The sequence below is a fragment of the Scyliorhinus canicula genome, chromosome 19 (genome assembly GCF_902713615.1).
Source record: "Scyliorhinus canicula chromosome 19, sScyCan1.1, whole genome shotgun sequence".
NCBI lineage: Eukaryota > Metazoa > Chordata > Chondrichthyes > Carcharhiniformes > Scyliorhinidae > Scyliorhinus > Scyliorhinus canicula.
The window spans coordinates 97,602,139-97,616,025 of NC_052164.1; the positions used below are offsets into that span (position 1 = coordinate 97,602,139).

A 13,887-nucleotide genomic window follows, 5' to 3' on the forward strand; every position below is an offset into this window, starting at 1 on the left:
TGGAGACCTTTGTGAGTTGCTAACTTGACAGATAGCTACTTCAGGAGGACACAGCTGTGCGTAAAGCACAGTGACAGCTATAAAAGATCATTGTGAAATGAACTAAGGAAAATGTTGTCATCAGAGCCAGACTCTTCACAACCTAGTTGTAATATTTGACCCCAAGATTAATTTCCAACCACATCTCTGTGCCATTATTAAAATCACTATTTCCACCTCCATAACTTCACCGGACTCCCTCCTGACTCACTTTATCTGTTACCGAAACCTTCTCCATGTCATTTTCAAATTGTTGACTTGACTATTTCAATGTACCCGTGGTCATCCTCTCAGATTATAACCTTCAGAAACTTGGAGCTATGTAAAACTCCCCCGTCTATGTCCTTAACTCCACTACCACCCTTTCACCCATCATTCACCAATCATTCACCCATCATTCACCCATCATCACCCATCATCACCCATCATCACCCATCATCACCCATCATCACCCATCATCACCCATCATTCACCCATCATCACCCATCATCACCTATCATCACCCATCATCACCCATCATCATCCATCATTCACCCATCATCACCCATCATCATCTATCATCACCCATCATTCACCCATCATTCACCCATCATCACCCATCATCATCCATCATCACCCATCATTCACCCATCATCACCCATCATCATCTATCATCATCCATCATTCACCCATCATCACCCATCATCACCCATCATCACCCATCATTCACCCATCATCACCCATCATCACCCATCATTCACCCATCATCACCCATCATTCACCCATCATCACCCATCATCACCCATCATCACCCATCATTCACCCATCATCACCCATCATCACCTATCATCACCCATCATTCACCCATCATCACCCATCATCATCTATCATCACCCATCATTCACCCATCATCATCCATCATTCACCCATCATCACCCATCATTCACCCATCATCACCCATCATCATCTATCATCACCCATCATTCACCCATCATCACCCATCATCACCCATCATCACCCATCATTCACCCATCATCACCCATCATCACCCAACATCACCCATCATCACCTATCATCACCCATCATCACCCATCATCACCCATCATCATTCATCATCACCCATCATCACCTATCATCACCCATCATTCACCCATCATCACCCATCATCATCTATCATCACCCATCATTCACCCATCATCATCCATCATTCACCCATCATCACCCATCATTCACCCATCATCACCCATCATTATCCATCATTATCCATCATCACCCATCATCACCCATCATCACCCATCATCACCCATCATTCACCCATCATTCACCCATCATCACCCATCATTCACCCATCATTATCCATCATCACCCATCATCACCCATCATCACCCATCATCACCCATCATCACCCATCATTCACCCATCACCACTGGGCTGTGCCCCCATGAACCTCTCTGTCCCTCGTCGTCTCTTTCGTCCTGTTAGTGGCTCCTTAAAACCTATCTCTTTGACCAAGATTTTAGTCATCTGTCCAAATAGTCCCCATATGGTTCAATGTCAAGTTTTGATTTAACACCTCGTTTCAAGCACCTTGGGACATTTTATTCGTTTAATGTAAAAGTAAATACAAGTTGCTGTTGTTATGTCTTCTAATTCTGTACAGAAAAAAACCATGAAAAGAGCTTCCTGACTCAGGTGTAAAGAGGTGTAAATTTTTTTACCTTTGTAATCCCCTGTAAATGTCTCTAATTTATAGGGCGGATTTACGATGGAAGTAACAGGCGTGTCTGATGAACAATGAACTGCAGAGTTGAGGATGCATTTAATTCCAGCCACTACCCTTTGTTCATTCTGCTAGAGTTGTACAAAGAATGAAAATCAACCGATGGAATGGGAAGTGTTCTGTAATCCATGAGGAATGAAATGAAATGCAACACCATTAATGACTTGAAGGACCAGCCTGCTTTCTGCCACTCTATTAAATTTAAACATTGACATAGAAATTTGCCTCTCCTTTTCTCTTTTGCCCAAATTTCTCTCCACTTTTCCCAAAGGTTGAGGCAGGGGAGGTGGTGGGATAGTGATGTCACTGGACCAATAGTCCAGAGATCCAAGCTAATGCTATAGGGGTGTGGGTTCAAATCCTACAATCGCTGCCAGTGGAACTCTAAAATTGAATGATAAATCTGAAATATAAACCTAGCCTCAGTGATGGTGACCATGACAACTATCATTGATTGTTGCAAAAACCCAATGGTTCGCTGATGCTCCTTTAGATCGTAGATCATAGAATTTACAGTGCAGAAGGAGGCCATTCGGCCCATCGAGTCTGCACCGGCTCTTGGAAAGAGCACCCTACTCAAGTTCAACACCTCCAATCTATCCCAATAACCCAGTAACCTCACCCAACACTAAGGGCAATTTTGGACACTAAGGGCAATTTATCACGGCCAATCCACCTAACCTGCACATCTTTGGAATGTGGGCAGAAACCGGAGCACCCGGAGGAAACCCACGCAGACACGGGGAGGATGTGCAGACTCCGCACAGACAGTGACCCAAGCCAGAATCGAACCTGGGACCCTGGAGCTGTGAAGCCATTGTGCTATCCACAACGCTACCGTGCTGCCTAGGGAAAGAAATCTGCTGCTCTTGCCTGGGACTGAATTTTGTGTTTTTCGGGTGCGTGAAGTTGGCTGGCGCGGAAGTGGATACAGAATCTGTTCCTGGGCGAAATCGCATTGTCAAAGTCATTTTATGCTGTGGCTAATTAAGGCCAGTCCAGCATCTAATGTGCCCTCTGTTAGGCCAGGAGGAAGGAATGAGTGGAGAGTCTCTGGCAGGGACTTCTTAAAAACCCTGCAGGCAGCACCCTGAGGGCTGCTACGGGGTTGTGGGAACGTCTGCAGGAGCGGCCTTCACAGGATCAAAGAATAGATATCTGCGGCGTTCATGGCCTCAGCACCTGGTGACATGGAAGGTGGGAGGGCAAATCTCGTGGGCACTCTGCCCCCCCCCCCCCATTTCACAGAGGAGCTCAGTGCCAGGCGTGATGTCCTCATGTCCAGGGATGGTGAGAAGGCACAGGGAGAGCTGGTCGCACAGGTCAGTGGGATGATGTCGTGCACCAAACTTGGATACAGTGCTGGAAAATGTTCAACACTCTGCTTTCTGTAAGGGTGAGTACAGAGATAGCAGGGAACTCTGTGGAGATATGTTATTGGACCTCCCTTCATCCTCAGGAGTGTAATGGTGTGTGCCAGCTGTCTTGTCTTGTTTTCCTGCTGTATTTTTGAAATAGGTAACAAGTTGGAGGGTCCCATGACATCATACTGGCGGGGCAGGCTTTTAATGAGCTTGGAAATTCGGCGGCTGAGAGATTGGGAAATGGCACCCCGATCAAAATAAAGGATCCCCCACAGACTCAGGAGCACCCCCCCCCAATCAGAGTACCACCACCCCCAGGGAACCCCCCCCCCCCCCCCCCATGGACACAGGACCCGTCCCCAGTGATCCTCTCCACAGTACATGGGGCAATGCCCAGAAAGTGCCAAGGGACAATGCCGGGGGCACTTTGGAAGGGGGGCTTCCATTGAGCATGTCCATAGTGAGTTGGGGGTTTCCTAGAGGGCCCTTTGAGGCGATTTCCTAATGTGGGGGGGGGGGGGGGATACAGCAAGGAAGCCTGATAATAACATTTAAATGTATGGTAATTGTATTCCCAACCTTTCATGGCTGGAACCCCATTACATTCTTGGCAGTGGGTGGGGATAGCTTGACAAAGCTCCCGACCAAATGCTGGAAAATGGGATTAGAATAGATGGGTGCTTGTAGGTCGGTGCAGACACGAAGGCTGAAGGGCCTCTTTCTGTGCTGTAAAACTCTAGGACTCAATAGAAAGTGGAGTGGTTGAAGCGAATAGGATAGATTTATTTAATAGGAAGCTAGATAAGAACCTTCCAAGGGCAATTAGGGTTGAACAACACATGTGGGTCTTGAAAGCAATATTCAAATCCATGAACAAGAGGAATGTGCTCATCAATTGGCAGATCTTGTGATATTGATCAGTTGCAGCTTCCTTCTCAACCGCACAAGCCTCTTGTTCATGGATTTGAATATTGCTTTTTATGCATTGGAATAGTTTTTAGTACAGACTTTAATTGCAGTTAGACCTCCGTGACAGGATCACTTTCTATTTTTTCCCCACCAATATTCATTGATATGTCATTTTAAAAAAAAGAGCAAAACAAATTTCTGTGTGGCAAGTAAAGTGAAAATGAAAATTTTAATTCAAAATGGATTAAAATCAATTTTGAAAAACGTGAAAAAGGGGAAAGAGGACGCAATGATGGATGCAGATGGATCAAGTATTGCATAAACACCAGCAGGGGCTGGTTGGGCTCACTGGCCTGTGCATTGCCTTATATCCTTTATACCATGTTATTCAAACATAGCAGCCATCGCACCTGAGATTGATACTCTCTCCTCACTCAATGTTCATTCTGCCCACTCTCTCCAGGTGTGTTTGAAGACTAGTGGTTGCCGCTCTCCCTATCGTGGGAGTGAATCGACAGCTTTAACAGAGAGCAATGATTGGAGGTTCTGCGAGAGCATTGGGAATAATGACAAACAAACACAGTAATAAAACAAGCTGAGATATCTTCCAGGGCCCGGAAATGGGAATTCTCGATAGGCCAGGGATGTCAGGGTATTTACAAAAAGGTTTTATTACTTCAAGCACAACAGGCTGTCATATCTTGCCAAGGCCAGTCATTTGTGAGATAAAACCCAACAGTATCGCTCGCATTGTCAAGATAGAGAAACATGACTTTTTCCTTCTCAGGTATAATTACATTGAGGAGAGATTGAATGTTTGCTCTTGGCCCTTCAGAGTGTCTTGACGAATACAACTATATTGCCTCTCTCAATTCTTGCTGTCTTGTTCCCTCCTCTCCAGAAGTTATTGATTCTCACTCGAGGTGTCACCAGGTCTCTAGCTCCTGTGTCCCATTCCTTGTGTGACCTTCACAATGAATCACTCAGTGCAGGAGGAGGCTGACGCCCCATGGTGTGGGTGCTGGCCCTTTGCAAGTGCTATTAAATTAGTCTCACACCCCAGCTCTGCAAATTGTTTCTGACTTCTTAATTTTCCAATGCTTACCGTCACAAGATGTTTCTAACTGATTTCCCCCTCGTCTCAGAGTCACGAGGTTGTGGGTTCAAGACCTGCTCCGGGAATTGAAAGCAGCATCTAATCTCAGCGGGAACATTTGTACAGTACAGACGGAGGGCTGCACTGTTTCGAATTGTTTTTTTTTGATTGAGACATTAAACCGAGGCCTCACCTGCCCTCCTGGGTGGATGTAAAAGATCCCATGGCATTATTTTGAGGGAGAGGAGGGGATTTACCCCCATTGACCTGGATAATATTCATCCCTCAATCAACATCACAAATACAGATAATCAGACCAGGGTTTTGCAGCCCTGCCCATCTGACGGGACTTCTGGTCCCGCTGAACAGAATGGAAATTTAAAAGGCTCACCGCATCTGCAGGGAGGAGAAGGGCCGTGGTAGGGCAGTTAAAACCTGACCTGGCTTTTAATGCAGTGCTATTTGTAAGATCTTGCTGAGTGTGGGTATGCTGCCATGTTTCCTCCTTGACAGCAATGACTACAATTCAAAAGTACTTAATTGGCTGTAAAGCAATTTGTGCAGCTGGGTTCTTGAGATTCATTCAAGCGTGAAGGGAAATTAAATTAAACAATCCAGACATCTGCCTGCTGAAGTTGTCAATTGATAATAATAATAATCTTTATTCATAGAATCATAGAATTTACAGTGCGGAAGGAGGCTAATTGGCCCATCGATACTGCACCGGCTCTTAGAAAGAGCACCCTACCCAAGCCCACACCCCCAGCCTATCCCCATAACCCAGTAACCCCACCCAACACTAAGGGCAGTTTGGACACTCAGAGTAATTTAGCATGGCCAATCCACCTAACCTGCACATCTTTGGACTGCGGGAGGAAACCGGAGCACCCGGAGGAAACGCACGCACACATGGGGAGACCGTGCAGACTCCGCACAGTCAATGACCCAAGCCGGGAATCAAACCTGGGACCCTGGAGCTGTGAAGCAATTGTGCTAGCCACTATACTACCGTGCTGCCCTACTTATTGTCACAAGTAGACTTCCATTAACACTGCAATGAGGTTGCTGTGAAACTCTCCTAGTCGCCACATTCCAGCGCCTGTTCGTGTTTCACCTGAGGAAGGAGCTGTGCTCCGAAAGCTCGTGTTTGAATCAAACCTGTTGGGCTTTAACCTGGTGTTGTAAGACTTCTTACTGTGCTCACCCCAGTCCAACGCCGGCATCTCCACATCACGGGTACACAGAGGGAGAATTCAGAATGTCCACATTACCTAACAGCAAGTCTTTCGGGACTTGTGGGACGATACCCGAGTACCTGGAGGGAAACCCATGCAAACATGGGGAGAACATGCAGACTCCGCACAGACAGTGACCCAAGCCGGGAATCGAACCTGGGACCATGGAGCTGTGAAGCAACAGTGCTAACCACTGTGCTACAGTGCCGCTCACACCCTTGTAAAGTTATTTCTCTTTGACATAAACAGAAGCCCTGCAGATCAAAGGATCTGAGAAGATTTAAATGCAGGTGATGGGGATTTCGCTTTCTTTGAAGTTACAGTGCTGCATTTTCTGCCTGAGGCAGCAGCTGTAAGGGACAGGTGAGCCTTAAAACAGTGATTTATTTCACTGTTTCTGTCTGGATTGTTCTTTAGCTTTCAGACAGGGCTGAACTATGGATGGGGGGGGGGGGATGTGTCATGGTGGAGTTCTTTGTATGTGGGGGTCTGCTGGTGGGGCAGGAATTACATTGTGTGGGGAGGGGGCTCTTCCGATGGACTTGGGAGGCATCTGCCTTAAATACTAAACCCCTTGGCCCACCCTGAAATTCACCATGTCAGGGCCATGCTGGGAAATACCTATACCAATCCATGCCCATATGAATCCCAGCCCAGAGGGCCAGAGAATCATGGAGGTTTGGAGAATCCGGTGCCCAGCCGTTAATAGGATGCAAGTGGGTCATTTTGACCTATTTGCATCCTTCTGCTGGCATTGGGTACGAGCCTCAATGTTGCCACTTGCAGGGGACTGGAGCATGGGCACCTAAAAATATATTTTCCCTGATGCTGGATTCTCCGTCACATCAGGAACTCTGCTATCAGCAGCGGACAGCAGAGAATCCTGCTTTATATACATGAGTTGTACAATGATAAATAAATCAAATCTTTGAGGATTTCTGTTTCTTGTGGAGTAACATAGTTCTGTAGTCTGAGATGCGTCCACAGCATCAACATTAAAATGAATTGCAATAATAAAGGTACCTGTTCTGGCCCAGGCAGTTCATTACTACTTGCTTCACAGAGACATCGGTTATGCCTGTAACTGGTCGAATAGGTACTTCGGTGCTCACAGGTTCAAAAACATTTCTTGATGGCAACACTGACTGGAGCATCTCTCTACTCCTCAAACTGTTCATGTGTTTACGAAAGATGCAACTTCCCATGTCAACTTGTGGTTTATCGCCAATAACGACTCACGATCTTTAGCCACGATCGAGAATTTTACTTTGCACACTTTATCTTTTACTTGTACATCCCCAATGTGTCAATTTTCTGACCATTATAGTTCTTCGCGAAGACCAGTTTATTCAATATTCTCAGTTTTAATTGCATAGTCTTGATATCACTGATGCTTATAAGATTTGCTCTTGCTCCTGTAGCTAACATCGCAGTGATAAGCGATTGATTTATCAACAAAGAAACTTTCCATTTGTCCTTTGTCACAGTTCCATTATCATTTTCATCACTTTTTGGTCTTGTAGGTGACACTTTGTTCTTTTGGCAGTGTTTGCCCTGTCTTCATCCGAGACTACATCAATAAAAAAATGTGCCTTCCAAATTAATGTCATCAATTCTGTTAATTGACTTCCCTGCATTAACTATTTTGTTTGTGAAACATTGCTTCATAAAATGATTTTTCCCTTTGCATATTGTGCAAATTTTGCCATATGCTAGACATTTTCTCGGTTATTGTCTGTTTCCATATCTTTGGCATGTAATGGCTACTTCTGCCAAGCATTTAAAATGGCCACCGCTGCTGAGGTCCCGTTTTGTTTTTGAGAGCATCACAACATCTATGGCATCAGCATCGCTCCCAATTTTCGCATTCAATGTGCTGATATGTTTCATAGTTTCATAGAATTTACAGTGCAGAAGGAGGCCATTCAGCCCATCGAGTCTGCACCGGCTCTTGGAAAGAGCACCCTACCCAAGGTCAACAACTCCACCCTATCCCCATAACCCAGTAACCCCATAACCCAGTAACCCCACCCAACACTAAGGGCAACACTAAGTTGCGCAGCTAGTTCACTAGCGTGGCAAATCTTAATCGTGTCTTGTAACTAAAGCTCATTCTCCTGTAAGCACCTTATCATCATTTACTCCAAAGATAATTTGATCCTGAATGATTGAAATTTTAAAATCACGAAGTTACATGCTTGTGCTTTTAACTTGAGGTTGGTAAGAAGGCTATCAAAGGACTTGCACATCTTCTGTGTGCGCATTCTAAATATATATCACTTAGAAGTTATATTCTTTTTCAGTGTGCAATGCTCATCAAATCTTTTTTTTTAGATTACCCAATTCATTTTTTCCAATTATGGGACAATTTGGCATGGCCAATCCACCTACCCTGCACATCTTTGGGTTGAGGGGGCGAAACCCACGCAAACACGGGGAGAATGTGCAAACTTCACATGGACTGTGACCCAGAGCCGGGATTGAACCTGGGACCTCAGCGCTGTGAGGCAGCAGTGCGAACCCACTGCGCCACCGTGCAGCCCATCAAATCTTTTTATGCCGGCATCAAAGCTTTTACTATCGTCCTCTTGTTCACATACTAAGGTGTTATAAATCTCAAATGCCTGTGGGCTTGCAACAACACTATCTTTCTTTTATCTGACTGCGCCTGCAATCCTAGAGCTGCTACATACAGTGTAAACTGTTGTTTAAATTGGCGCCAATTGCTATCAACATTACCGGTTAGCAGAGATTGTTCAGGAGTTTTTAAACTATCCATCTTCTTCTTGCACTGCTGTTGCGTTTTTAGGGATGTTCTTTGATGTTCCACATTTTCCCTGCAGCACCATTTCACCAAATTTGAAGACTATATCCGTCAAATCTTCACACTTCTGCAGCTGTATTCTCCGGCGGCGGTTTTCTGGCAGGGGCGGGGTATACACAACGCTGGCCGCGGGCCGTTGCCAGTGGCCTCCCCGGCAATTCTCCGGGCTCTGATGGGCCGAGCGGCCGTTCGTTCTTGGCCAATCCGCTGGCGTGGGTTAGACATGGTCCCATATGCCGGGACCTGGCAGATAGGTTGGCTGAGGTGGTCCTCGGGTGATGCGGTGGAGGGATCCGAATGCGAGGGGGGGGGTCCATGGTGGCCTGGTCCGCGAATGGGGCTCACCGATCTGCGGGCGGGCCTCTCCCGTGGGGGCACTCCTTGCTTCTGCGCCGGCCCTTGTAGGGCTCCACCATGGCCAGCGCAGAGAAGACAAACCCCTGCGTATGTTCCAGAATACACCGGCCGGTCTGCGCATGCGCGGAACCACGCTGGCAGTTCTGCACATGCGCGAGATCGCGCCAGCCCTTCGGCGCATGTGCTAACTCACACAGTCCCTTCGGTGGCCGGCTAGCTACGGCGCCAACCCCTCTGGCGCCCACCTAGCCTCCAGAAGTGCAGAGAATTCTGCACTTTCGGGAGCTGTTGACGCCGGAGTGGTTCGCGTCGGTTTCCCTGCCGGCGTGGGGACTTAGTGCCCGGAAAGGAGAATCCCGGCCCTGATATTTTAGTTTTTGATCATCACTTCTGGTACCATGTTATGTTCTTGTACAGAGACAATTACCGAGTCGGCATACTGAAGAACATCTAGTTGAAGACTAGTCAATTTTATTGTAGCATAATAAACTGTGGGTAAGATACGAATGCTATCAAACTGGAATGAATATAAACACAACTGACCATGATGGTTTCCTCTGTCACGTGCTATTACTTGCTTGACACCTACTGGTCAGAGGCTATATGTATTTCCACGTACCCTTGTTTATGCATATCATTACAACAGGGTTGAGGAACTTTCTCCCTCAAAAGATGGTGGAAGCAAAGACTTTGAATGTTTTTGAGGCAGAGCTAGATAGGTTCTTCGTAAGCAAAGGGTTGAAGGGTTATCAAGAGGGGGTGGGGTAGGTGAGAATGTGGAATGGAAGCTCCAATTAGGCCAGCCATGATCTTATTGAATGATGGAGCATGTCTGAGAGGCCGAGTATTCTGGTACATGCGGAGGGGTTTGTCTGGTTTGCATGTTCGTATGTCTGAAACCCGGAGATGAGTTTGATGCATTATTGTGGAAGCTGCCCCCCGCCCCCTTGCCTGTACAAGAATAAAATATGTTAGCAGGTATACTGAGCTGGAACTGGAGACACTGCTGAATGAGAAACAGATTTATATGTTCGCAATGGAAAGCATTGCTGTACATGAAGAAGGCACCGAGATCCCGGTGAGAAGGTAAGTAACTGGTATTGATTCATGAAAAAGGACATGCTGTTTAGGCTGTAATGAAAGGAAAATACTACAGATGAAATGAAAACAGAAACAGTCAGCAGGTCAGGTAGTATCTGTGGACAGAGAAAGAGTTAATGTCTCAGGTCTGTGACCTTTCAACACAATTAAGGTTGGAAAAATGAATGGTGTCAGTTCCAATCTCAATAACTGCTACTAATTATACTTGTTTCTTGAAGGCCCAACTCCGTGGTTCATGAACCAAAAACAAGGCTATCCATGTGGAGAAAAATACACAAAATATTGTGAAAAGCACAATCAATTACTCACCGGGCATGGCTCACACGTAAAGATTGGCAATTTGCATGAATTGAGAGGATCTGGCTGTTGTGAATACAATCCAAGCTAGTTTGTGAAGCTGAAATCAATACTTTCACGTCTCCAGTGTCCCAGCTAGCCCCTATTTAGACTCTTTTTTAAAAATTAGAATTAATAAATCAATAAAACAAACAAATTAGAGGAGTGGCAGCCCTTGGTGGGACACTGTAACAAATGGAGAATGTCAAAAGAAACTGTTACATTCATGGGACTCGAGCCAGAGTTGTGGTACAGTCGTACAAAACTTTATTCAGCCTTCAACGTAACATGCTGCTATCACTTCTTTCTCTTCAATGCCGACAACTTTCACAACTTTTATAACTCCTTTCAGAGGCAAGGCTGTGAGAGTGGCAGTTCCTTACAAGGATTGGTTTTAATATGCCGCAGTGGGATGTTACCCTCACTGATTGGGTTTATGTCTCAATCACATACAATCTATTGTGTTTTCGGTGATGTTGGTTACTGAGGAGCAGAACTCGTGTTGTTTTTCACGTATTCTTTAATTTAGTTCCACAACATCTGCTGCTGAGCACAGCAGTTGTATACATTAATAACCATCTACGCTTACAATATTAACCATCTACTCCTACAAAACTTAACTAACGGCACGGCCGCATGGTGTCACAGTTGTTAGCACTGCTGCCTCACGACGCCAGGTACCCGGGTTCGATTCCAATCTTTCTATGAGTAAGGGGCTGACCCCTGGATCCTTCCCTGGGATGGGGGTCCCATGTCTGGACTGCTTCTTCCAGCCCTGGACAACCCAAAGATCACTCTTGACATGGTGTCTCAGGCAGCCCTCTGTTCAAGATCTTCATCCTGGTTTGACCTGTTCAAACTCTAAAGTGGTCTTCTCACTCAGAACTGGTCTGCCTGACAGCTGATGAGCAGGTCAGATAGATCAGTGAAGAATCAAGCCAGAAACGCTTTGGGCAGGATTCTCCGCCAGCCGACGCCGGAATCACAAAGCGGGATTGGGCGGAGAATCGGTTCCGACACCAAAATTGCGGCGGACGCCGATTTCACTGCAAATCGCAATTCTCTGTCGCCTCGACTGTGGCGTCAATGTGTTCCAGAACCCATGTACAGTAAACACTCTTGTGATGATTGACAGCTGCTGAGTACTTTAAAGAAGCAAAGTGGTTTTACTGCCTCTTTTCTAAATGCAGAAAGCACGTAGGTGGCTGAGGGGGCCTGAGGGGGGTGCTGAGGAGGTTGGATGGGGGAGTCAGGTCAACCTTATGCATGATTGGTGTGAGGGGTGACCCATTATTCTTGTGGTGGGGGTGGTGGATGCAACACCTTGATGAGGGGTTGGGGGTGCTCCCCTAATTAGTGAGGGGGGGTCAGCATTTACATTGTTGGGAGGAGGTGGGCCTGTCCCTGGACACTGGGATTGGGTCACCTGTTCAAAATGGCAGCCCAACCCCAGTAGTTGCAGGAAACCGGGAATGTTCAGCATTAACCATACCAAAGAGTACCATGACCACTAGTTGTTTACCCTCCCCCTCCAGAATGTCGTGTTGCCGCTCTGAGGCACCCTTACCCTCGCACCCAGGAGGCAACGTACCACTCTGGTGTCTCATTTGAGGCCACAGAAATGTCTATTTATTCCCCTTGGAATTTAATCACTCCAACTATTACATTCCCACTCTTTTTACTCCTCCTCTTGCAGAAGCGCCAACCATAGTATAACAAAATTGGCTGTTGTGTTTTCCCCTGAGAGGCCATCCCCCCGAACAGTAACCAAAGCTGTATATCTGTTTTGCAGGGGTTTGGCCACAGGAGATTCCTGCACTGCCTGCTTAGTCCTCTTGCTCTGCCTGGTGGCCTCTCATTCCCTTTCTGCCTTTGGAGTCTGAGCTTAGCCTGTGGTACGCCCACCTCTCTCTCTACGTGCTATCCACAATACTCTCCGTCTCGTGGATGCTCCACAGTTTCCCCAGGTGCCGCACCAACTCTTGAAAATTGGGATTCCAGGAGCTGCAGATGGAGACACTTCCTGCACATGTGCTGGTCCCGGGCACTGGGAATGTTCCCAGATTCCCACATGAACAGGTGGAGCACACCATGGCATTGCGCTCTCGTACCATGATTTATCGCTTCCAATTAAACATTTTGGATGATACTCAAAATCATATACATAGAACATAGAACATAGAACATAGAACATAGAACAGTACAGCACAGAACAGGCCTTTCGGCCCTCGATGTTGTGCCGAACAATGATCACCCTACTTAAACCCACGTAACCCGTATACCCATAACCCAACAATCCCCCCATTAACCTTACACTACGGGCAATTTAGCATGGCCAATCCACCTAACCCGCACATCTTTGGACTGTGGGAGGAAACCGGAGCACCCGGAGGAAACCCACGCACACACGGGGAGGACGTGCAGACTCCACACAGATAGTGACCCAGCCGGGAATCGAACCTGGGACCCTGGAGCTGTGAAGTATTGATGCTAACCACCATGCTACCGTGAGGCCCCAAAGTACAGTCGGACCTTTCTTCCCTGGCCACTGTTGCTACAGCACATCGACCTTGCAAACCATAGACCTCAAAATATAAGAACAAAGAGAACAAAGAAACGTACAGCATAGGCATAGGCACTTCGGCCCTCCAGGCCTTTGCTGGTCATGATGCCTTAACTAAAATAAAAACCTTCTGCCCTTACTCGGTCTGTATCCCTCTATTTCCTCCCTATTCATTGACCCATCCAGATGCCTCTTAAATGTTGCTAATGTGCCTGCTTCCACCACATCCTCTGGCAGCACATAGCAGACTCCCACCACTCTCTGCGTGAAAAACATACCCTGCACAACTCCCTTAAACTTTCCC

The 13,887-nt window shown here is 46.6% G+C and overlaps 1 protein-coding gene across 1 annotated transcript; it reads left to right on the forward strand.

Annotated features, from left to right (window-relative positions):
• Positions 1-378: 378 nt before the first annotated feature.
• LOC119954035 (histidine-rich glycoprotein-like) lies at positions 379-1,500 on the forward strand. The gene has a single exon (XM_038778807.1). The coding sequence runs from the start codon at positions 379-381 to the stop codon at positions 1,498-1,500; it is 1,122 nt and encodes a 373-aa protein (XP_038634735.1).
• Positions 1,501-13,887: the final 12,387 nt, after the last annotated feature.

Coding starts and splice junctions, on each gene's coding strand:
- LOC119954035 (XM_038778807.1), top strand. CDS start 379: ATGTCCTTAACTCCACTACCACCCTTTCACCCATCATTCACCAATCAT.